Source organism: Cnephaeus nilssonii (assembly GCF_951640355.1).
Source record: "Cnephaeus nilssonii genome assembly, chromosome: 20".
Taxonomy (NCBI): Eukaryota; Metazoa; Chordata; class Mammalia; order Chiroptera; family Vespertilionidae; genus Cnephaeus; species Cnephaeus nilssonii.
The window spans coordinates 33,381,902-33,409,098 of record NC_137091.1 but is presented as its reverse complement, the minus strand read 5'-3'; the positions used below and the strand labels follow the sequence as shown (position 1 = coordinate 33,409,098).

At 39.7% G+C, this 27,197-nt stretch overlaps 1 protein-coding gene across 1 annotated transcript in view; it reads right to left on the bottom strand.

Annotated features, from left to right (window-relative positions):
- TDRD12 (tudor domain containing 12) overlaps positions 1-27,197 on the bottom strand; it is a 92,143-nt gene that overhangs the window by 47,423 nt on the left and 17,523 nt on the right. The window contains exons 5-10 of the mRNA XM_079799355.1: positions 24,928-24,983; positions 23,460-23,545; positions 12,632-12,821; positions 11,880-11,972; positions 10,213-10,310; positions 9,286-9,362 (exon numbers count right to left, since the gene is read on the bottom strand). Of these exons, the coding sequence (XP_079655481.1) occupies positions 9,286-9,362; positions 10,213-10,310; positions 11,880-11,972; positions 12,632-12,821; positions 23,460-23,545; positions 24,928-24,983 (600 nt within the window). The remainder of the gene's footprint in view (positions 1-9,285; positions 9,363-10,212; positions 10,311-11,879; positions 11,973-12,631; positions 12,822-23,459; positions 23,546-24,927; positions 24,984-27,197) is intronic.

Genomic DNA, 27,197 nt, shown 5'->3' with positions numbered 1-27,197 from the left:
AAACATAAAATAAAAATGTCATGGGTAGACTCATTAGCAGAATGAAGATGACAAAATAGTCAATTAAGAATTATTAACAAGAATAGCAACCAAAATTTTTTTTGAAAAAATGAACAGAGCCTCAGGGACCTTTTGGACAATATCAATATTTGTCTCATCAGTCTCAAAAAGAGATGGGTGCAGAAAAAATATTTGTAGAACAGCTGCTGAATACTCCCTAAATTTGATAAAGGATACAAACCTACAAATAAAGAACTCCAAGCACAAAAAAAAAATGACAGAAAAAACACCAAGGCATATAATAACTAAATTGCTTAAACCAGCCCAGTCTGTGTGGCTCAGTGGTTGAGCGTCAACCTATGAACCAGGAGGTCAGGATTTGATTCCCAGTCAAGGCACATGCCCAGGTTGTGGGCTCAATCCCCAGTGTGGGGCATGTAGGAGGCAGCCAATCAATGATTCTCTCTCATCATTGATGTTTCTATTTCTCTCTCCTCCTTTCCTTTCTGAAATGAATTAAAATATATATATTGGTATACTAGAGGCCCAGTGCACGAAATCTGTGTACTTGGGACATCCATCAGCCCGGCCTGTGCCCTCTCACAGTCCAGGAGCCCTCAGGGGATATCTGACTGACGGCAGGGAGTGGACCTAAGCCAGCAGTCAGCTGTCCTTAGTGCAGCCGCAGAGGCGGGAGAGGCTCCCACCACCGCCACTGCACTCGCAGGCCGTGAGCCCGGCTTCTGGCTGAGCGGTGCTCCCCCTGTAGGAGCACACTGACCACCAGGGGGCAGCTCCTGCATTTAGCATCTGCCTCTGGTGGTCAATGCGCATCATAGCGACCAGTCATTGCACTGTTCAGTCAATTTACATATTAGTCTTTTATTATATAGGAGATATGTGTGTGTGTGTATGTGTGTGTGTGTATATATGTGTGTGTGTGTATATATATGTATGTATGTATGTGTATATATATATGTGTGTGTGTGTGTGTGTGTATATATATATATACACACATATACATATACATATACATATACATATACATATACATATACATATATATATATATATATATATATATATATATATATATATATATACTAGAGGCCCGGTGCACGAAATTCATGCACGGAGGGGGGTTGTCCTTCAGCCCAGCCTGTACTCTCTCCAATATGGGACCCCTTGAGGGATGTCCGACTGCCCGTTTAAACAGGCAGTCGGACATCCCTCTCACAATCCAGGACTGCTGGCTCCCAATTGCTTGCCTGCCTGCCTGCCTTCCTTATTGCCCCTAACCACTTCTGCCTGCCAGCCTGATCACCCCCTAACCACTCTACTGCCAGCCTGTTTGCCCCCAACTTCCCTCCTCTGCCGGCCTGGTCACCCCTAACTGCCCTCTCCTGCAGGGTTGATCACCTCCAACTGCCCTCCCTTGCAGGCCGGGTGCCTCCCAACTGCCCTCTCCTGCTGGACATCTTGTAGTGCCCATCTTGTGTCCACATGGGGGCAGGGTCTTTGACCACATGGGGACAGCTATATTGTGTGTTGCAGTGACGATCAATCTGCATATTACTCTTTTATTAGATAGGATAGAGGCCTGGTACAGGGGTGGGGGCCAGCTGGTTTGCCCTGAAGGGCGTCCCGGATCAGGTGGGGTTTCCCTTGGGGTGTGGGGCGGCCTGAGCGAGGGGCCTGTGGTGGTTTGCAGGCCTGCCACGCCCCCTGGCAACCCAAGCAAGGCCCTGGTATCTTGGATTTATTTTCCTTCTACAATTGAAACTTTGTAGCCTGGAGCGGAGCCAAGCCTGGGGCTCCCTCCGAGGCAGGCAGCCATTTGTGTTGGGGTTATAATTGAAACTTTGTTGCCTTAAGGTGGTGGGCCCGGCCAGGGTGTGCAGAAAGCTTTGCTTCCCCTGTTGCCGGCAGCAACCCTGGCCTGCTCTCTCAAGCTCCGTTCTGCCATTTGTTTGAATTTGTTTACCTTCTATAATTGAAACTTTGTAGCTTGAGTGGAGGCTTAGGCCTGGCAAGGGCAGGCAGAAAGCTTGGCTTCCTCTGTTACCTAGGAAACCTTGCTCTCTGTGGCTGTAGCCATCTTGGTTTGGGTTAATTTGCATACTCGCTATGATTGTATGGTGGGCGTGGCTTGTGGGTGTGTCAGAGGTATGGTCAATTTGCATATTTGTCTATTATTATATAGGCTATTTAAATTGCTCAAACCAGCAATAAGGAGAAAACCTTAAAAGCAGTCAGAGGAAAAGGATCACAATATATTTTGCATTGAGAACAATGTAAGGAAGCAGAATGTGGGCAACATCTTTAAAATATAGGGAAAAAAGGATTGTCAACCTAGAATTCTATACCTAGCAAATATATTTATTAAAAAAAGAAACTAAAATGATTTTTCTGATATACAAAAGATAAAAATTTCATCACCAGCAGACCCACAATATAAGAAATAGTAAAGAAAGTCCTTCAGGTAGAAAGAAAATGATACCAGACAGAAATCTGGATCTCCACAAAAAGTGAAAAGCATGAAATCGTGCACGAGTAGCTCACTTCCGCTTGCCTCAGCTGGCTGCCCCGCCCATCATCGCTAGTAGCTTGCGCCCACCCACCGCCGCTCATAGCTCTCTGCCGCTAGTAGCTCTCTGCTGCTAGTAGCTCTCCACTGCTAGTAGCTCATGCCCCACCCTGCCTGCCATGAGAGCCATTGCTTGTTTGGTCATGATGGCATTATGGCGTGACAGCCATGGGCCCTTAATATAAGAGATTATTTTCTTATTATTTATTTAAATCTCTCTGAAAGATACTTTCAATACAAATGACTATAGAGTATAGCACTTATAACAAACATATAAAGTGTATAACAACACTAGCATAAACTCCAGGAGGTGAGAAATGAAAGCATGCTATTTTAAGGTCTTAAACTATCCATGAAGTGGTATATTACATCCTTTCTACGACTTCATTATCAAGAATATATATTTTGTTAGCATATACACTCTTTCTGAAAATAATGTTTTGTTTTGTTTTAGTAAGGATAAGGTTATAGTCAAAAGTCTTTGATTCTCATCTTCAAGAAGATAACAAACCATTCTTTGCTTTCCAACCAATATTGCCATTTGGCCCACATTTGTCCATCCTTTACATCAAGGCAACTTCATTGAATCTGCCTTATGAAAAGAACTTTGTCTGACAAGGTAACAGGAGATTCTAGATCCACTACGTTTTTGGTCAACTGTGCTGCTAACCAGTTATTGCAACATTTTTCTATTAAATTTATATATGTTTAACCAAAATTTCCAGGGCCAATCTTTTTTTTTTAATTGAATACTTTCGAAAGAAGAATGGGGAGAGACAAAATGGCGGCACAATAGATGACGTGTTCCGAGCCTTGTCCCGAAGCAAATAGAATGAGCAGTTGAAACGAATAACATTCAACCCGAATTGGCAAAGGAGACTCAGCTGCCCAGGGCACTGCAACCACACGAGCAGCAGATATGTGAGCAGCCTGCTCCTTGTCCAAGGAGCAGCAGGTCCGTGAGCAGCCCGCCCCAGCCCTACGAGCAGCAGCCTCACATGGCCTGACCCTGTCCAAGGAGGAGCAGCAGCTGTGTGAGCAGCCCACCCCCGTCCGAGGAGCAGCAGCTGTATGAGCAGCCTGCCCCTGTATGAGGAACAGCAGCACTGTGATCAGTCTGCCTCCATTCAAGGAGCAGCAGCAGCCTGAGCAGCCCACCCCAAGGAGCAGCAGCCACACGAGCAGACCGCCCACGTCCAAGGAGCAACAGCCCTGCACAGTCCACACTGGTCAAAGGAGCAGCAGCCACATGCAGCCTGCCCACATCCGAGGAGCAGCAGCCTCGTGATCAGCCCACCCCCATCCAAGAACAGCAGCTGTGCGAGCAGCCTCCCCCACCAGCCAGAGGAGACACCACTGCTGCGAACAGCACCCACTAGAGAAGCCGCTGCCAACTGAGGAGCAGCTGCTTCTGCGACTGCCCAAGGAGTGACCACAGACCGAGGAGTCACTGCCACCCAAGGTGCAGCCCCTGCATGACTCGACATTTAGATCAGTCCGTGAGACAGAAAATGGGTAGACAAAGAAACTGCCAAAGGAAAGAAAAGGAGGAATTGTCAGAAAAGCTGCTAAGTGAAACAGAGGCATGCAATATGTCAGAAAAAAAATTCAGAATAAGAGTCATATAGTTCATAAACCGGATGGATGAAAAAATCAACAACTTATGTAAGAATCAAGAAGAAATGGATGAAAAAAAACAACAACTTTTATAAGAATCAAGAAGAAATGAAGAGTGATATACCTGAAATAAAAAACACCATAGAAAGTTTCAACAGTAGACTAGCAGAAGCGGAGGACCGAATTAACAAATTGTAAGACAGGAAAGCAAAACACACCAAACTGAACTGCAACTGGAGAAAAAAATTAAAAGACAGGAGAGCCTAAGGGAGCTATGGGACAACATGAAACAAAGCAACATATGAATAATAGGAGTGCCAGAACAACAGGAAGAGGTACAAGGGATAGAAAACCTACTTGAAGAAGTAATGTCAGAAAACTTCCCTGATTGGGGCAGAAAAGTCACACAAGCACAGAGAGTCCCAAACAAGACAAACTCAAAAAGAACCACACCAAGACACATCATAATTACGATACAAATGTTCAGGACAAAGAGAGAATCTTAAAGGCTGCAAGATAGAGACAGAGAGTTACATACAAGGGATCTCCCATTAGATTATCCAATGATTTCTCAACAGAAACACATCAGGCCAGAAAAGAATAGAAGGAAATTTACAAAGTGATGCAAAGCAAGAGACTGAATCCAAGAATATTCTATCCAGCAAAATTATCATTCAAAATTGAAGGAGAAATAAGGAGCTTCACAGACAAAAAAAGGGTAAGAGAGTTTATCACTACCGAGCCAGCAATGCAAGAAATGCTAAAGGGACTGGTGTAAAAAGAAGAAATAAAAAGGTAAGAAGGAACACAGGCACAAAATATAAAAATGGCTACAAACAAGTACCTTTAAATAATAACTTTAAACATAAACAGACTAAATGCTCCAATCAAAAGACATAGATTGGCTGAATGAATAAAAAAAGCATGACCCATATATAATATAATATAATATAATATAATATAATATAATATAATATAACATAATATAATACATATAATATAATATGTAATATAATATAATATTATACACACACACACACACACACACACACACACACACACACACATATATGCTGTCTACAAGAGACCCACCTCAGAACAAGGGACTCACACAGACTGAAAGTGAAGAGATGGAAAAATATCTTTCAGGCAAATGGAAATGAAAAAAAAGCTGGGGTAGCAATATTTATAACTGACAAAAAAGACCTCAAAGTGAAGGCCATAACAAGAGATAAGGAAGGCCACTTCATAATACTAAAGGGATCGATACAACAAGAGGATATAACCCTTATAAACATATGCACCCAATGCAGGAGCACCCAGATACATTAAAAAAACTCCTGGAAGATATCAAGGGAGAGATCGACAATAATACAATCATAGTAGGGGACTTTAATACACCACTGACATCACTGGATAAATCCTCTAGACGAAAAAACCAGCAAAGAAACAGCAATCCTAAATGACTCACAAGATCAGATGGACTTAATTGACATCTTCAGAACATTTCACCCCAAGCCACAGAATATACATTCTTCTCGAGGGTACATGGGGCATTTTCAAAAGTAGACCACATATTGGGTCACAAGCAAAGTCTCCCCAAATTCAAGAAGATTGGAATCATATCAAGCATCTTCTCAGACCACAATGCCATAATATTAGAAATAAACTACAATAAAAATAATCCCAAAAATTCAAACACTTGGAAGCTAAATAGCATGCTATTAAACAATGATTGGGTTACCAAAGAGATCAAAGAAGAAATTAAAAACATCCTGAAAAATAATGACAATAAAAATGCAACAATCCAAAAAATATGGGACACAGTGAAAACAGTCCTGAAAGGGAAGTTTATAGTTCTACAGGCCTACCTCAAAAAGAAAAAAAAAAAGAAAGAAAAAAATGGTAATAAAGTATCTACCTCTACAACTCAAAAAATTAGAAAGACAGCAACCAGAAAAGCCCAGAGTGAGCAGAAGGAAGGAGATAATAAAGATCAAAGCAGAAATGAATGACATAGAGACCAAAAAAAAAAAAAAAAAACAATACAAAAGATCAATGAAACCAAGAGCTGGTTCTTTGAAAGGATAAACAAGATTGATGAACCTCTAGCCAGGCTCACCAAGAAGCAAAGAAAGAGGACCCAAATAAACAAAATCAAAAATGAAAGTGGTGAAATAACAATGGACATATTCCTAGAAAAATACAACCTTCCAAAACTCATTCAGGAAGAATCTAAAAATCTCAATAGGCCGATAACTATGGAAGAAATTGAAGCAGTCATCAAAAAGCTTCCAACAAACAAAAGCCTGGGGCCAAACAGCTTCACCGGGGAGTTTTACCAAACATTCAAGGAAGAACTAAAACCTAGCCTCCTCAGACTATTCCAAAAAATTCAAGAGGAAGGAACACTTCCAAGCTCATTCTATGAAGCCAGCATCACCCTAATACCAAAACCAGATAAAGACAACACAATGAAAGAGATTTATAGGCCAATATTCCTCATGAACACAGATGCCAAAATCAACAAAATTCTAGCATATCCGATCCAGCAGTACATCAGAAAGATCAAACACCAAGACCAAGTAGGATTTATCCCAAGGATGCAAGGATGGTACAATATCCGCAAATCAATAAACGTAATACATCACATAAACAAATTGAGAGATAAAAATCACATAGTCATATCAACTGATGCAGAAAAAACATTTGACAAAATCCAACACCCTTTCTTGATAAAAACTCTCAGCAAGGTGGGAATAGAAGGATCATACCTCAAAATAATAGAAGCCATATATGACAAAGCCACAGCTAACATCATACTCAATGGGCAAAAACTAAAACCATTTCCCCTAAGAACAGGAACAAGAGAGGGATGCCCACTCTCACCACTTCTGTTCGACATAGTACTGGCAGCACTAGCCATTACGATCAGACAAGAAGAAGAAATAAAAGGCATCCAAATTGGAAAAGGAGAAGTAACACTGTCCTTATTTGCAGATGACATGATATTGTACGTAGAAAACCGCAAAGACTCCATCGAAAAACTACTAGACTTAATAAATGAATTTGGCAATATAGCAGGATACAAAATTAACACCCAGAAGTCTATGGCTTTTCTATACACCAATAATGAACTCACAGAAAGAGAAATTAAAAAAGCAATCCCATTCACCATTGCAACAAAAAATTAAGAAACCTAGGAATAAACTTAACCAAGGAGACTAAGGACCTGTACTCAGAAAATTTCAGGATGCCAAAAAGAGAGATAGAGGAAGACATGAACAAATGGAAGAATATACCATGTTCATGAATTGGTAGAATCAACATCATTAAAATGTCCATACTACCCCCAAAGCAATCTATAAATTCAATGCAATCCCCATTAAAATACCAACGGCATACTTCAAAGACATAGAACAAATGCTCCAAAAATTCATCTGGAATAAAAAAAGACCCCGAATAGCTGCAGCAATCTTGAGAAAGAAGAACAATGTTGGAGGGATCACAATACCAGATATCAAACTATACTACAAAGCCACTGTTCTCAAAACTGCCCGGTACTGGCACAAGAATTGACATATAGATCAATGGAATAGAATACAGAACCCAGAAATCGACCCAAACCACTATGCTCAATTAATATTCGACAAAGGAGGCATGAACATACAATGGAGTCAAGACAGTCTCTTCAATAGATGGTGTTGCAAAAACTGGACAGATACATGCCAAAAAAATGAAACTAGACCACCAACTTACACCATACACAAAAATAAACTCAAAATGGATAAAGGACTTAAACATAAGACGGGAAACCATAAAAATACTAGAGGAATCCACAGGCAGAAAAATCTCAGATATATGTCGAAGCAATTTCTTCACTGATACAGCTCCTAGGGCAAGAGAGACTAAGGAGAAAATAAACAAATGGGACTACATCAAAATAAAAAGCTTTTTTACAGCAAAAGAAACCATCAACTAAATAACAAGAAAGCCCACTGCATGGGAGAACATATTTGCCATTGTTATCACCAATAAGGATTTAATCTCCAACATTTACAGGGAACTCATACAACTTAACAAAAGGAAGATAAACAACCCAATCAAAAAAGAGGCAACAGACCTAAATAGATACTTTTCAACAGAAGACAGAAGGAAGGCCAAGAGACACATGAAAACATGCTCAAAGTCACTAATCATCCGAGAGATGCAAACCAAAAAAATGACAATGAGGTACCATCTCACACCTGTCAGAATGGCTATCATCAACAAATCAACAAATGACAAGTGCTGGAGAAGATGTGGAGAAAAAGGAACCCTCGTGCACTGCTGGTGGGAATGCAGACTGGTGCAGCCACTGTGGAAAACAGTATGGAGTTTCCCAAAAAAACTAAAAATGGAACTCCCATTTGACCCAGTGATCCCATTTCTAGGAATATATCCCAAGAAACTAGAAACACCAATCAGAAAGCATATATGCACCCCTATGTTCATAGCAGCACATTTCACCATAGCTAATATTTGGAAACAGCCTAAGTGCCCATCAGTAGATGAGTGAATTAAAAAACTGTGGTACATCTACACAATGGAATACTACAATGCAGTAAAAAAGAAGGAGTTCTTACCATTTGGAACAGCATGGATGGAAGTGGAGAGCATTATGCTAAGTGAAATAAGCCAGTCAGAGAAAGATAAATATCACATGATCTCACTCATTTATGGAATATAATGAACAACATAAACTGATGAACAAAAACAGATCCAGAGACAGAGAAACATCAATCAGACCGTCAAACCTCAGAGAGAAGGTAGGGGAGGGTGGGGTTGAGGAGGAGAAATCAACTAAAGGACTTGTACACATGCATATAAGCCTAACCAATGGACACAGACAACAGGGAGCGAGGGCATGAGTGGGGGGGGATAGGGTGTAATGGGGGGATAAGGACACATATGTAATACCTTAATCAATAAATAAATTTTAGAAAAAGGAAATTGAATACTTTATCATCAATCTCATACACTCCTTAAGACAATATTATACTTAAGTCTCTAGTTAATTACACTAAATTTTCAAATCATACCTGTCTGCTGGTATATCTGGATCAGCATATATGGTTATGCCTCTTTTTGTTGGCCAATACACTGAAGATTCAACACACTGTTAAAAAAAAACAAACACCAAAAAACATTATTTTCAGAAAGAGTAATATGCTAGCAAAATATATATTCTTGATGAATCAAAATTCCATGAGGCCCTGGCCAGTGTCACTCAGTTGGTGGACATCGTCCCATGCACTGAAAATTCCATGGAAATTATTCTCATAAACAACCATCTTAGATAATTTTCAGGCAACACAGATATAGAGAGAAAAAGAACTGATTATGCCATTGCTATAACCATTATATTGAAATATCTACATAGCAGGAGCTGGCATTTCAGTATTTAAAATGTCCTGTAATAACTTTCACCTTTATTGCCAAAGGGATTAGAAGGACAGGTTAGTATTGAACTTAACTAGTATCCCATAATCCCAGATTTTCACACAATTGTTTAAATGAGGATAGCCCAGCTAGTGTTGCTCAGTGGTTGAGCGTCAACCTTTGAAGCAGGAGGTCACAGATTGATTCCCGGTCAGGGCGTGTGCCCGGGTTGCAGGCTTGATCCCCCGTGTAGGGTGTGCAGGAGGGTGATCAATGACTCTCATCACTGATGTTTCTATCTCTCTCTCCTTCTCCCTTCTTCTCTGAAATAAATTTAAAAATTTTTCAAATGAGGATAAATACTCAATTTTGTAGAGGCCACTAGGCCAAGAACAAAGTGAGAGCTGGCTGGAATTTTTGTTCTTTGAAATAGAGCAAACATGCAAACTACACTTTTTCATGAATGGAATTATCATAGCCAAAGATTTTTTAACAAAAAACATTTTTGGTTCCTAGATTTTAAAGGAGAATATTCTAAAATTAACATTATATTAAATGTATATTTAATGAACATTTTAAAAAACAACCTTATTTACATCTTTTAAAGAGATGCACTGTTGTTTCTTTTCAGATATCTTTTTAGGTGAACCAGTCAAGGAATCCACTTTACATTTCATAGTTTTATCTGAAAAATAAAAATAGTGATAAAAGGTGTTATTAATAAATAGAAAATATGGCAAAAAGGATTATATTTTAAAAGTATAATAATAAAATCTTAATGTATAAAATTATTATGGAATAGAGTTTTATATTAAATCTTACTTGAGGGAATTAAATTTTTTAATTTAAATTCTTTATTGTTTAAAGTATTACATATGTCTCCTTTTTCCCCCATTGACTTCTCCCCAACCACTCCCACCCCCAGCAAATGTCCTCACCCTCCTACTGTCTCGGTCCATTGATTATGCTTATATGCATGCATACAAGTCCTTTGGTTGGTCTCTTGAGAAAATTAAATTTAAAAATCTTGTTTCAACCCTTCTTATCAGAAAATACTTTAAAAATTCCTTTACACTGGCTTACTAAGAATTAAATATAATATACTGTTGTAACTTGGCATACTCTACTTTCCAATGAGGGCCAGAACATGTCTCTCAACACACATGCTCTTCTTACAATGTGATTCTGACACTTCTTTCCACTGGGAGATGGGCTCTATATTCCTTTCCAATGAGCTTGGGTGGGCTTGTAAACAACATGGAAGTGGCATTATGTGACTTCTAAAGCTAGATCACAAAAATGTCATGTACTGCGACTTGTTCTCCTGGATTCCAGCTTACTTCTGAAACCCAGTCACCATAGTTGGGAGGAAAGTCCAAGCCCCTATCCTTAAACCCATGTTATAAGGACACATTTGACCTAGAAAGAAGTTCAGCCATATATTAAGTGAAAAACACTACACAGAGTTATATATGGCAGGATCCCATTTCTGGAAAATAAAAATTGTATTCACACCCTCACATCTGGGAAACTTTTGGAAAAAGGACTCTAAAATTTTAGTAAGTAGGTATAAAAATGACAGGTGTTTGAAATTTTGATTATCTGTATTTTTCTATATTGAACATTACCAAACTAATTAAAAATAATTTTAAGTATAGGGAATATTTTAGTTGACTAAAGCTTTAACTTAGTTGAGATTTACTATGGATGCATATGAAATATTATATCCATAAGTATGTATACACCCAATGTAGTAGCAAAACTGTGTAGGAATTACCACAGGGTGAGCCAAGCATCAAAGATGCTGGCAGATTTCACCCATGTCCAACAATTTCCATTAATTTAATATCTTAAAGATGTGAAATTAAAGATTGGGTATTTCTGCTCTCATAAAGGTCTCTTTCTTATTGTTATGTATCCTATTACTTAAAATAAAAATCAATCATATATACATATGTATACTCTGAGTATAAATAACAATCACTGATCTATATCTGGGCTGGAATAAATCAGTTCTACATGAACAGTGCCTGTTATGCTCCTTACATTATAATCAAATCCTGTAAGTATGGATTGAGCATCGACTAATTTGTAAGGCAAATTATCTTTGTCAGCAAGTCATCACAAACTGGTTCCATTAAATTAAGAAAAGAGAGAATTACCATAGCCCTTCTAAACAACCCTTATTATCTTCAAACCATTAAGAGGGTTGTTTTATGCTGCATCTGAAAAGAAGCAAGCAAGTAGAACTTACCCAGGACAATAGCTGTTGGCCCTGGATCACTCACAACATGCTTGGGCCACGAATGCTGGAGAGACTGCTCCAGAAAAGTTAAGCCATGTGACTCTGACAGAAATAATATATTGAAGGATTAAAGCATGAAATTAAACCCAAAATACAAATTGTGAATTATTTTACATACTTCTGCTCTCACTTTTACTAGTAAGGTTATAAGTGACATTGCTCCTCAACAGGAAAGATGTGAAGGACTAAAGAAAACTGAATGTAGAAACAGGTGAAGTGTTTTCATTGTCCATGACTGACTTTTCTCATATGTTCATGCTATTATCTAGTTCTTTTAAAAAGTATCTAAAACTGTCAACAAACAAAATCTTGTTTTGGCAGTATCTTTGAATTGTGAACACATGGATGAACTCCTGAAAACATAATTCCACGTTAATAAGAAATTGAGAATAGTTTTTTCCTGTTCTCATAAAAACAAACTGTAGCAGCTTTAGGACCTCAAAACTTGTAACACATTCACTAAGTATATAATTAAAGTATTAAATTGAGAGTTCAAGTCCCTGTCTCTGTATAGGGAAACATCTATACAACTTATATCAAAACAATAAGATTCAGGTAGGGGGAGGGGAGAGCGAGAAGAAGTCAATGGGGGGAAAAGGGAGACATAAGTGATACTTTCATCAATAAAGATTTAAAAAACACACTAAGATCCCTATAAATAAGACAGTTTAAAGGAAACATATTGGTGAGGAGTTACTCACTTTCCATTCCTTGAGAATCTTTTCCTTGCAAAAACATTGGCCAAAGACTAAGTGCTGGATTGAGTTTATTGGAAAAGGATGCTGACTTTATACTCAATCTTGGTTTCTCTAAAGAATCAAGGTTTTTATTCTCCATGGGTGATACATAACAAGCGAAGTTCTTTGCAACCAGATCATCATTAACACAAACCTGTACAATTTTAAACATTTCATGAATTATAAGACAAATATAGTCAAATGACTATTCAGAAAATATTCCAAACTTAACCACAATTATGATCCTCAGAAAAATTATTTTATAGGACATAATTTGATAGAACTTGATCTCTTGATTGTTGCACTGGTAATGATGAATCAGATATTTCTGACCATTCTTTCAGATAAGAAAAACAATAAGAATCTGTATGAAATACCAAACAAAAAATCTTCTTAAAAGCAGTGAATAGCTAACATAACTTTGCCACGCAAAGGTCTTGGGGGTGGAGGGAGGGCGGGGGTGGGGGGGGGCGCGCAAAGACAAAATACAAGTCATAAGAGGAAAAGCTGATTTAAAAAAAACTATCAAAATTTAAAATTTCTGCTCTTAAAAACATACTGTTAAGAACAATCCAAAGACAGGAAGAAAATATTTCTAGCCCTGGCCAGTGTGGCTCAGTTGACTGGACATAATCTGGTGCACCAGAAGGTTCAATTCTTGGTCAGGGCACATGCCCAGGTTGTGGGGTTGATCCCCAGTAGGGGTTGTCCATGAGGCAGCCATTCAATGCTTTGCTCCCACACCAATGTTTCTCTCTCCCTCTCCCTCCATCTCTCTCTCAAAAAATCAATAAAATTTAAAAATATATATTTCTAAATAACATATCTGGATGGATGTGTATCCAAAACATATAAAGAACTCTCAAAACTCAATAAAAAGAAAACAAACAACCCATAAAGAATGAGTGAAAGATAATAAACAAAGCAGCATGGAGAAGCACATTGTGCAGTTGTAATTGACCACTGTGCTGTACATCTGAACTAAAGCAATATGGAATGTAAACTGTAAAAAAAAATATTTAACAGTATGGTACTGGCATAAAAACAGATACATGAAATAGAATAGAGAGCCCAGTAATAAGCCCACACAGATACAGCCAGTTAATTTATGACAAAGGGGCCAAGAATATACAACAGAGAAAGGACAGTCTTTTCAGTAAATGGTACTGAGAAAACTGGACCACTACTTTACACCATACACAAAATTAACTCGAAAACGGATGAAGGACTTGTATATAAGACCTCAATTTATTAAAATTCCTACAAAAATAAACCCTAGGTGGTAAGCTCTTTGACATCAATCTTGACGATTTTTTAAATTTGATACCTGTTGGTATCAAAGAAAACAGGAGATAGAGAACTACATAACCAGACAGGCAGAGAAGAGAGATCAGGGGAAGACAAAGAAACAGGCAGCATATGAAAGAAAAGCAGGCATCACCAGAAAATGAAGTAAATGAAATGGAGGCAAGCAATATGTCAGAGAAAGAATTCAGAGAAATAGCCATAAGGTGGGTGAAAAGAATGGAAGACAAATTCAACAATATGTGTAAGAACCAAGAGAAAATGAAGAAGAACCAAGAAGAAATGAAAAATGACATCGCTGTTGTAAAGAACTCAATAGAAAGCATCAAGAGTAGACTAGAAGAAGCAGAGATATGAATAAATACCCAAAGAACAGCTTCTAGAAAAAAAAAAGCAGGAGGAAAGCCTAAGGGAACTTTGGAACAACACAAAACAAAACAACATCCGCATAATAATGGTGCCAGAAAGAAAGGAAACTGAGTAAGGAATAGAAAACCTGTTTGAAGAAATAATGACAGAAAACTTCCCTGATATAGGGAAGAAAAAACCCACACAAATCCAAGAAGCTCAGAGTCCTAAGCAAAATTAACACCAAAAGACCAACGCCAAGGCACATTATAATTAAATTGGCAAACACCAACAACAAAGTAAGAATCTTAAAAGCAGCCAGAGAGAGATAAAAAGTTACCTACAAAGGATCTCCCAACCAATTAGCGACTGATTTCTCAACAGAAACACATCAGGCCAGAAGGAAATGGAATGAAACATACAAAGTCATGCAAAGGAAGTGTCTGAATCCAAGAATACTATACCCAGCAAGGCTATCAATCAAAATTGAGGGTGAAATCAGGAGCTTCACAGACAAAAAAAGACTAAGGGAATTTATCACCACCAAACCAGCAATGCAAGAAATGCTAAAGGGTCTGCTGCAAAATAAGGAAATAGGAAGCGAAGAAGGAACACAGGGGTATAGAATAAAAATGGTGACAAATAAGTACCTATCAATAATAACTTTAAATGTAAATGGATTAAATGCCCCAATCAAAAGACATAGGGTAATGGATTGGGTAAGAAAACAAGACCTATATATCTGCTGTCTAAAAGAAACCCACCTCAGAAAAAAAGACGCACACAGACTGAGGGTGAAGGGATGGAAAAGGGTTTTCCAGGCGAATGGAAATGAAAAAAAAGCTGGGGTAGCAATACTTACATCTGACAAATTAGATCTCAAAGTGAAGGACATAACAAGAGATAAGGAAGGCCACTTCATAATACTAACGGGAGCAATCCAACAAGAAGAAATAACTCTGGTAAACACATACGCACCCAATATAGGAGCACCCAAATACATAAAAAACTCTTGGAGGATATCAAGGGAGAGATTAACAGCAATACAATCATAGTAGGAGACTTTAATACCACATTATCATCATTGGACAAATCCTCTAAACCAGAAATCAGCAAAGAAACATCAATCCTAAATGACTCACTAGACCAGATGGAAATAACTGACATCTTCAGAACATCTCAGCCCAAAGCGACAGAATATACATTCTTCTCAAGTGCACATGGGTCATTTTCAAAGATAGACCATATGTTGAGACATAGGCAAACTCTCTTCAAATTCAAGAAAATAGAAATCATATCAAGCATCTTCTCAGATCACAGTGGCATAAAACTGGAAATCAACTACAATAAAAACAATCCAAAGAAATCAAACACATGGAGACTAAACAGCATGCCATTAAACAATGATTGGGTTACCAGAGAGATCAAGGAAGAAATAAAAAACATCATGGCAACAAAAGACAATGAAAACACAACAATCCAAAATCTGTGGGACACAGCAAACGCAATCTTGAGACGGAAGTTCATAGCTCTACAAGCCTACTGCAAAAAACAAGAAACAATGGTAACAGATTAACTAACGCTACAACTCAAAGAGGTAGAAAAAGAGCAACAAGAAATGCCCAGTGTAAGCAGAAGGAAGAAAATAATAAAGATCAGAGCAGAGATAAACGACATAGAGACCAAAGAAACAATACAAAAGATCAACAAAACCAAGAGCTGATTCTTTGAAAGCATAAACAAGATTGATGAACCTTTAGCAAGGCTCACCAAGAAGCAAAGAGAGAGGACCCAAATGAACAAAACCAGAAATGAAAGAGGTGAAATAACAACAGACCCCGCCGAAATACAAAGGATTGTTAAAAAATACTATGAACAACTCTATTCCAACAAACTGGACAACCTGGAGGAAATGGACATATTCCTAGAAAAATATAACCTTCCAAAACTCAATCAGGAAGAATCTAAACAGCTCAATAGGCCAGGAACTATGGAAGAAATTGAAGCAGTCATCAAAAAGCTTCGGGCAAACAAAAGCATGGGCCAGACAGCTTCACAGGAGAGTTTTACCAAACATTCAAGGAAGAACTAAAACTTATCCTCCTCAGACTATTCCAAAAAATTCAAGAGGAAGGAACACTTCCAAGCTCATTCTATGAAGCCAGCATCACCCTAATACCAAAACCAGATAAAGACAACAAAATGAAAGAGAATTACAGGCCAATATCCCTCATGAACATAGATGCCAAAATCTTCAACAACATTCTAGCAAATTGGCTCCAGCAGTACATCAGAAAGATCATACACCATGACCAAGTAGGATTTATCCCAGGAATGCAAGGATGGTACAATATCCGCAAATCAATAAATGTGATACATCACATAAACAAATTGAGAGATAAAAATCACATAGTCATATCAATTGATGCAGAAAGAGCATTTGACAAAATCCAATACCCTTTCTTGATAAAAACTCTCAGCAAGGTGGAAATAGAAGGATCATACCTCAACATAATAAAAGCTATATATGGTAAACCCACAGCTAACATCATACTCAATGGGCAAAAACTAAAACCATTTCCCCTAAGAACAGGAACAAGTCAGGGATGCCCACTCTCACCACTCCTGTTTGACATAGTACTGGAAGTATTAGCCATTACGATTAGACAAGAAGAAGAAATAAAAGGCATCCAAATTGGAAAAGAAGAAGTAAAGCTGTCCTTATTTGCAGATGACATGATATTGTACATAAAAACCCAAAAGACTCCATCAAAAAACTAATAGACTTAATAAATGAATTCGGCAATGTAGCAGGATACAAAATTAACACCCAGAAATCTATGGCCTTTCTATACACCAATAGTGAACTTACAGAAAGAGAGACTAAAAAAGCAATCCCATTTACCATCACACCAAAAAAATTAAGATACCTAGGAATAAACTTAACTAAGGAGGTAAAAGACCTATATGTGGAAAACTCAGGACACTGAAAAAAGAGACAGAGGAAGACGTAAACAGATGGAAGAACATACCATGTTCATGGATTGGTAGAATCAACATCATTAAAATATCCATACTACCCAAAGCAATCTATAGATTCAATGCACTCCCCATTAAAATACCAACAGCATATTTCACAGAACTAGAAAGAACTCTCCAAAAATTCATCTGGAATAAAAAAAGACCCTGAATAGCCCCAGCAATCCTGAGAAAGAAGAAAAAAGTAGGAGGGATCTCAATACCAGATTTCAAGCTGTATTACAAATCCACTGTTCTCAAAACAGCATGGTACTGGAACAAGAACAGACATATAGACCAATGGAATAGAATAGAGAATCCAGATATCGACCCAAACCACTATGCTCAATTAATATTTGACAAAGGAGGCATGAACATACAATGGAGTCAAGACAGTCTCTTCAATAAATGGTGTTGGGAAAATTGGACAGATACATGCAAAAAAATGAAACTAGACCACCAAGTTACACCATACACAAAAATAAACTCAAAATGGATACAGGACTTAAACATAAGATGGGAAACCATAAAAATACTAGAGGAATCCACAGGCAGCAAAATCTCAGACATATGCCAAAAGAACTTCTTCACTGATACTGCCCTTAGGGCAATGGAAGCTAAAGAGAAAATAAACAAATGGGACTACATCAAAATAAGTTTTTTACAGCAAAAGAAACCATCAACAAAACAATAAGAAAGCCCACTGCATGGGAGAACATCTTTGCAAATGTTCTCACTAATAAAGGTTTAATCTCCAACATCTACAGGCAGCTTATACAACTTAATAAAAGGAAGATAAATGATCCAATAAAAATTGTGCAATGGACCTAAATAGAATCTTTTCCAAAGAAGACAGAAGGAAGGCTAAGAGACACATGAAAACATGCTCAAAGTCACTAATTATCCGAGAGATGCAAATCAAAACCACAATGCGGTATCATCTCACACCTGTCAGAATGGCTATTATCAACAAATCAACAAACGACAAGTGTTGGCGAGGATGCGGAGAAAAAGGAACCCTTCTTCATTGCTGGTGGGAATGCAGACTGGTGCAGCCACTGTGGAGAACAGCATGGAGTTTCCTCAAAAAACTGAAAATGGAACTCCCATTTGACCCAGTAATCCCACTCCTAGGAATATATCCTAAGAAACTAGAAATACCAATCAGAAAGGATATATGCACCCCTATGTTCATAGAAGCACAATTTGCAATAGCTAAGATTTGGAAACAGCCTAGGTACCTGTCAGCAGATGACTGGATCAGAAAACTATGGTACATCTACACAATGGAATACTATGCTGCCATAAAAAAGAAGGAATTCTTACCATTTGCAGCAACCTGTATGGAATTTGAGAACATTATGTAAGTGAAATAAGCCAGTCAATGAAAGAAAAATACCACTTGATCTCACTCATTTATGGATAATAAAGAACATTATAAACTGATGAACAAAAAGATACAGAGACAGTAAAGCATCAGACAGACTGTCAAATTACAGCGGGAAGGTTAGGGAGAGGTGGGGGAGATAAGAGATCAACCGAAGGACTTGTATGCATGCATATAAGCATAACCAATGGACACTAAACACTGGGGCATAAGGGCATGTATGGGAGTGGGGTGAGGGGCGCAATGGTAACATATGTACACATATAATACCTTAATTAAAAAATGAAAAATAAATAAATAAAAAATACAATGAACAACTCTATTCCAACAAACTGGATAACTGGAGGAAATGGATATATTCCTAGAAAAATACAATCTTCCAAAACTCAATCAGGAAGAATCTAAACATCTCAATAGGCCAATAGCAATGGAAGAAATTGAAGTAGTCATCAAAAAACTTCCCGTAAACAAAAGCCTGGGGCCAGACGCCTTCACAGGGGAGTTTTACCAACTATTCAAGGAAGAACTAAAACCTATCCTCCTCAGAGGAGAAACCAAGATGGCAGCACAGGTAAACACCTAAACTGCTGCCTCGCACAACAATTTCAAAACTACAACTAAATGACAAAACATCTATCACCCAGAACCACGGGAAAGCTGGCTGAGTGGGTGTTCTACAACTAGAAGGAAAGAGAAAAGAGCATTGAGACGTGGACAAACGCTGAAAAGCTGAGGTACGGAGGGGCACAAATCGGGCTGGTGGCGGACAACTGAATGAGCTGCTTTTTTCAACCCGAAGGGAGACAAGCTCCCGATTACTCTGAACTCCAGTTTCTGGGGAGACGCTGGGGACCCAAACTTCTACAGGGAAAAGCTGGACTATCTGCCATCAGGTCAAAAAGTGAGGGCGGCTTCTTGCAGAGGTGCGCACAGCAATCATTGTTTACTGCGCTGGGGCGCGAGATGCGGGGACTTGGAAACACGGAGACCCAGAGACAGCTGACTGGCAGCCATCGCTGTTTGCCACGCCCTAGCCTAGTGACGCCCTGAGACTCTGCCCCGCACAATCTACAAACCCACCCAAGCTCCATGCAGCGGCTTTTGCATATAAATGGCATGCCCTATCGCAGCTTAACCTAACAAACTGCAGCTCCAGTCAGACAGCTCCAAAACCTCCAAACCCCAAGCAAAGAGGAGAAAACTGTAATTCTTGCTGTAGCTCCTGCTGGGTGGCCTCAGACAGTAGCTGACCTGCACCCCATTGAAGATCCAGAAGCAAGTGTATCTAGTGGTCTGTGTAAGACGACAACAGATTTCAACTACTCACATCCATAAGTGGCACATTCAAGAGGCAGACTCAGTGAGCACAAAAGCCCCACTGAAGCAAGTCCTGCCCCATAAGTGTGTCTCCAGCGCAGCAGTTCTTCCGTTATAGACACAGTGGGTCCTCACAGCCAATTGGCCTGGAGGTTAATTCCTCCCAGTGACACCAACAACAATCAAGACTTAACTACAACAAGGCTGTACACACAGTCCACTAAGAGGTGCACTAAGAGTGTCCACCTCAGGTAACTGGGGAGGCTGAGCCACTGGGCCCTATAGGACACCTAGCACACAAAACCACCCTACCAACTCAGGGAAGCAGCGAAAATGAGGAGACAAGGAAACAGATCACAAATGAAAGAAATGGAGGAAAATAAACGACTGGATATAGAATTCAAAACCACGGTTATAAGGTTTTTCAAGAATTTCCTAGAAAAGGCCGATAAATTTAACGAGACCCTCAAGGATATGAAAAAGGACCAACTAGAAATTAAACATACACTGACTGAAATAAAAAATATTATACAGAGACCCAAAAGAAGACTAGAGGAACGCAAGAATCAAGTCAAAGATTTGGAATACAAAGAAGCAAAAAACACTCAACTGGGAAAGCAAAAAGAAAAAAGAATCCAAAAAGTTGAAGATAGTGTAAGGATCCTCTGGGACAACTTCAAGCGTACCAACATCAGAATCATGGGGGTGCCAGAAGAAGAGAGAGAACAAGATACTGAAAACCTATTTGAAAAAATAATGACAGAAAACTTCCCCCACCTGGTGAAAGAAATAGACTTACAAGTCCAAGAAGCGCAGAGAACCCCAAACAAAAGGAATCCAAAGAGGACCACACCAAGACACATCATAATTAAAATGCCAAGAGCAAAAGACAAAGAGAGAATATTAAAAGCAGCAAGAGAAAAACAGTTAGTTACCTACAAGGGAGCACCCATACGATTGTCAGCTGATTTCTCAACAGTAACTATGCAGGCCAGACGGGAGTGGCAAGAAATATTCAAAGTGATGAACAGCAAGAACCTACAACCAAGATTACTCTACCTAGCAAAGTTATCATTCAGAATGGAAGGTCAGATAAAGTGCTTCACAGATGAGAAAAAGCTAAAGGAGTTCACCACCACCAAACCAGTATTATATGAAATATTGAAAGGTATTCTTTAAGAAGAGGAAATAGAAAAAAGTAAAGTTAAAAACTATGAACAACAAATACATATCTATCAACAAGTGAACCTAAAAATCAAGTGAATTAAAAATCTGAGGAACAGAATAAACTGGTGAATATAATAGAATCAGGGGCATAGAAAGGGAGTGGATTGATAATTCTCAGGGGGAAAAGGGTATGGGGTATGCAGGAAGATACTGGACAAAAATTGTACACCTATGGATGAGGACAGTAGGGGGGAGGTAAAGGCAGAGGGTGGGTGGGAACTGGGTGGAGGGGAGCTATGGGGGGGAAAAGGAGAAACAACTGTAATAATCTGAACAATAAAGATTAAATTTTTAAAAAATGTTTAGAGTAAAAAAATAAACAGAACCAATGGACACAGTCGGGGATGAGGGCCTGTGCTGGGGGGGCAGGAGCGGGTGGGTACAGGTCAATGGGGGAAAAAGGAGACATATGTAATACTTTTAATAATAAAGAATTTAAATTAAAAAATAAAATAAAAATTGAGTGACATTCTACAAAATAAATTGCCAGTACTCTTCATAAATGTCAAGGTCTTCAAAGATGAGGAAATACTGAAGAACTGTCTCATCAGACTGAGAAGACTACAGACATGACAAGCAGATACAATGTGGGATCCTCACTCAGATCCTAGCACAGAGAAAGGAAATTAGTGGGAAAACGGGCAAAATTCAAATAAGATCTGTAGATTTTCTAAAAAGAGTATTTTTATCAGTGTTAATTTTCTGGTTTTAATCACTGAACCACTGGTTTGTATGGTTAACATGAAGGGAACCCAGATAAAGCATACACACAACTCTGCACTATTTTTACATCTTGTCTGTAACTGTAAAAATATTTCAAAATAAAATTTCTAAATAAATCTGTGATCTAGATGACCTCTGTGGGTCCCAAGCAGCCTAGATCAGCATCTCATCTACCTCCACAGAAGGTCCTGAGCTGCACCCTTCATAAAGGCGACCAAATGCTAACAGCTTATAACTGGAGCGGGGGGCTCACATGTGATACCCACTTTCTACTTCTGTTACCTGAATTTTTTATTTTTTTAAATCCTCACCCGAGGATATTTTTCCACTGATTTTCAGAGAGAGTAGAAGAGAGTGGGAAAGACAGAGAGAAAATCGATGTGAGATAAACACATCAACTGGTTGCCTCCTGCATGAGCTCTAACCAGGGCCTGGGCCAGGAGAGGAGCCTGCAACTGAGGTATGTGCCCTTGACTGGAATTGAACCCAGGACCCTTCAGTCTGCAGGATGACACTCTATCCACTGAGCCAAACCAGCCAGGGCTGTTATCTGAAGTCTTTACAATGTGCACATATTATACATGATGAGAAAATTATGGGGTAGGAGAAGCAGTGAACTATACCAAATATATGTATTTATGAAAATTACTAGAGGCTCGGTGCATGAAATTCATGCACAGGGCTGGGGGGGGAGGGTCCCCCTCAGCCAAGCCTGGACCCTCTCCAATCTGGGACCCCTTGGGGGATTTCCAACTGACGGTTTCAGCCCGATCCCTGGGCCATCGGACATCCCTCTGACAATCTGGGACCACTGGCTCCTAACTGCCCCCCTGCCAGCCTGGTCACCCCCAACTGCCCCCACTGCTGGCCTGATTGCCCCCAAGTGCCCCCCACAGCAGCCTGGTCGCCCCCAACTGCCCCCCCCCGCCGGCCTGGTCACCCCTCACTGCCCCCCCTGCTGGCCTGGTTGCTCCTCACTGTCCCCCCTGCTGGCCTGGTCACCCCACGCAGCCTACTGGTCAGTTGTTTGGTCATCCCTCGCTAACCCCCCTGCCGGCCTGGTCGCCCCACACAGCCTGCTGGTCAGTCATTTGGTCTTCCCTCACTAACCCCCCTGCTGGCCTTATCACCCCAGGCAGCCTGCTGTTTGGTTGTTACTGTGAGGGTGTTGTGACCAATTTGCATATTACCCTTTTATTAGTATAGATGTCCTCTTATAAGGAAATAACATTTCATACTCATTACTAAATAAAATGCTGTCTAAATAAAACACTAAAGTAATTACTGAAGTAATTAAAAGAAGAAACAGTCCTGCTTACTTCTGATCTAAGCCAAACCTTGAAAGTTTAAGAAAATTTCTATGTTGTGTGAATGACATTGTTTCCTTTGGTGTTTATTCTTTGTTTTATTAAAATAAGATTTTTAAACAATGGTAAACTATTTTTAAAATACAATTTTTTCACTTACTTTTTCATTGTTTATAGTTACATAAAGATAAACCTCAAAAGTATCATCTTCTACAGCACATAATTTGGCTTCCACCTGGGTAGTTGCTAAGTGGCATAAATGAAAACAGTAATTAGCTGATATCAAAAGTATACTTGAAACAACTTGACTATTTCCCACCTATTAATCTCTGCTAACCACTTCTGATTACCCAGCACCACATGTCCAACAGCTTCCTCCTGCAGGTGGGTCTTAATGCAGGAGGGGTCTGGAGGTAGGCAAGTCGAGGGGAGGCTCTCCTGGCAGGCAGGAAGCCTGTATCCTCTGTCCCCAACCACCCACCATCTTTCATCTGAGTCCACTTTCCAAATGCCCACAGAGCACAGCTCTTTACCCTCTCAGAGACTTACTAATCCAAACAGCAGCTCCATGTATGGGTACCTAGTGGACACTATGCTAAGTCCTTTACAAACGTATTTCATTTCACTCTTATCATAACCTTTGAGGGTCACTGTACGGGTGAAGAGACCAGGCTCAGCAGTAACAGGGCAGTATTCAAACCTAGGCACTCTGCCTCTTCCAAACTCTGTCTCCCAGCATTCCCCAAACTCCAAAACCAGCGACCCTCACCCCCAACCTCCGATTTCTCAAAGCATCTGGCTGTTTCTTTAACACAGGGGTGGGGAAGATCAGGCACGAGGGCCATATAAGGCCCATGAAATCATTTGGTCTGGCCCTGCCAATGCATTAGGGGTGAGTTAATTAAATGTTTGACCAAATATAGCAGGCTAATTTTTAAGATGATAATTTTGTATGGCCCGAGAATGATGTCAAATGGCCTTTGACAGAAAAAAGGCTCCACATCCTGCTTTAACTGGACAGTGGGGCAGCAGAGGAGAGAGGCCAGGGCCTCAACAGGTACAGGCAGCACTCCAAGAGTTCACACCCACTACTTCTCAAAACAGCCCTCGGAGGCAGGCACAGTTATTTGGCTCTTGATTGCCAGAGGTTTGGACAGCTGCCACAAATGAGTCTCCATATTATATTGCTACACTCAACAATATGAAGAGAACACACTGCATAGGTGCTCTGAGACAGTCTATACCTCTTAAATTAGCAATAATGATTACACAATAACTTAGGCTTTTAGTCAATTGCTGGTTCAGTAAAATACATGTAAATTTATTTTGCAGTGCTTCAGCTTCTATGCAAACTAAGAGGCAAGCAGTGTTTTTGTGTAAGCATCTCTTACCCTTACAGCCTCTTTCTAATTTCACCTCTCAATTACTGATGTCCACATCCACCACAAAAAAATTCCAGGACTGCAGTGTCACTGTGACATTGTGGTAGAAAACGCTCCAGATAACTTATGAGCCCATGTGAGGAGGGTCAAACAGCTAAACATGCACATCTCAAACCTCCCCAACTGAAGGTTAAACCACCGTGGGTGTTGGTTCAAAGCGGGCTGCAGATGGCACACTTGCCTTACCTTTTAGGATGTTCTGAAAGTACTGAACAGCTGCAGTGTCCCACTTCTTGGCGGGTCTGGAACAGTGGACAGATGCAACGTCATTAAATAAAAACCTGAGGTCAGTACACTAACACCATTTTGTAACATACACTGGGTATTTCCAACATTACATATTAGCATATGATGCAGGTAATAGGGATGGTCCCAGCTGCTGCCAGCAACAAGCTCCTCTCACTGCTGAGGCCTGCACCTGTGCACAGACTCTTCAAGAATGGGCCTTCCATCATCTGTCCCAACACCATTGCCCCCGGTTACCTGGGACATAGCTGCCTCCCCAACAGAACACAAGCTCCCTGGGGAAGGAATCCTGAGTGTGCAGTGTTCAGCACAGGCTGGCACAAAGCAAAGGCTCCAAACATGTTGGTCAAACCAACATTCTGAGAGTAGCCCCTGTTGTCTCATGCTATTCCTCACTCAGCTGACACCCTCTCACTGTCACCCATTTTCTATCATCTTGCCTTTCCCTATGCTTTGGAAAGAAAATCGCAAAAGACTTCTGCTCAAGATGGTGGCATAGGTAAACACAGTACTCACCTTCTCCCACAACCACATAAAAATTACTAAACTACAGAACCATCATTCAGAACCAACTGAAATCTCACTGAAACAGAAGTCCTACAACTAAGGATATAAAGAAGCAGCCACATCGAGATTGGTATGAGGGACAAGACTGGTAGGAGAGGTGGACACAGGGAAGTGAATGGTCCCACACCCATGTGTGGCACATAAAAATCGGTAGAGGGGAATGGGGGAATGGATGATAAAGGCGAAGGGATTAAGAAGTACAAATTGGCCCAGTCTGGCATGGCTCAGTGGTTGAACATCAACTTATGAATCAGGAGGTCATGGTTTGATTCTCAGTCAGGGCACATGTCTGGGTTGCGTGCTGCGGGCTCAATCCCCGGGCGGAGCATGCAGGAGGCAGCTGGTCAATGAATTCTCATCATTGGTGTTTCTATCTTTCTCTCCCTCTCCCTTCCTCTCTGAAATCATTAAAAATATTCTTTAAAAAAAATTATATTAAAAAAAAGAAATACAAATTGGTTGTTACAGAATAGTCACAGGAATGTAAAGTACAGCACAGGGAACATAGTCAATATTATTGTAATAACTAAATATGGTGTCAGATGGGTGCAAGATTTATTGAGATGATCACTTATATCCGTGGTCGGCAAACTGCGACTCGTGAGCCACATGCGGCTCTTTGGCCCCTTGAGTGTGGTTCTTCCAAAAAATACCAAGGCCTGGGCGAGTCTATTTTGAAGAAGTGGCGTTAGAAGTTTAAGTTTAAAAAATTTGGCTCTCAAAAGAAATTTCAATCGTTGTACTGTTGTTATTTGATTCTGTTGACTAATGAGTTTGCCAACCACTGACTTATATAATCTAATCATGGTGATGTACACCTGAAACTAATACAATAATGTATGCTAACTGTAATTGAAAATAAAAAATTATTTTAAAAGAAGAAAATTGGCCCTGACCAGTTTGGCTCAGTGGATAGAGTGTCGGCCTGCAGACTGGGGGATCCCAGGTTCGATTCCAGTCAAGGGCATATACCTTGGTTGCGGGCACATGCCCAGTAGGGGGTGTGTAAGAGGCAACTGATCGATGTTTCTAACTCTCTATTCCTCTCTGTAAAAAATCAATAAAGTATTTTTTTTTAAAAAAAAAAAGAAAATTTCAGGAAAAGCTGTAGGCAGAGGAAGATCAGGAGAAGCCAATATTTGGAAGCAAGGAACAAAAATAAAATAAGGTTAGAGTGAAATGTTTTGTTTCTCTACTGGTTTTATTTATCAGAGATGCCACCATCCTCAAGGGTTTTTATTTTAATTTAATAAATCTTAATTGTTCAGATTATTACAATTGTTTCTCCTTTTTCCCCCCATAGCTCCCCTGCACCTGGTTCCCACCCCACCCTCTGCCCTTACCTCCCCCCCACTGTCCTCATCCATAGGTGTATAATTTTTGTCCAGTCTCTTCCTGCACCCTCCACACCCCTTTCCCCCTGAGAATTATCAATCCACTCCCATTCTATGCCCGATTCTATTATATTCACCAGTTTATTCTGTTCCTCAGATTTTTAATTCACTTGATTTTTAGGTTCACTTGTTGATAAATATGTATTTGTTGTTCATAATTTTTATCTTTACGTTTTTCTTCTTCTTCCACTTAAAGAATGCCTTTCAGCATTTCATATAATACTGGTTTGGTGTTAACTCCTTTAGCTT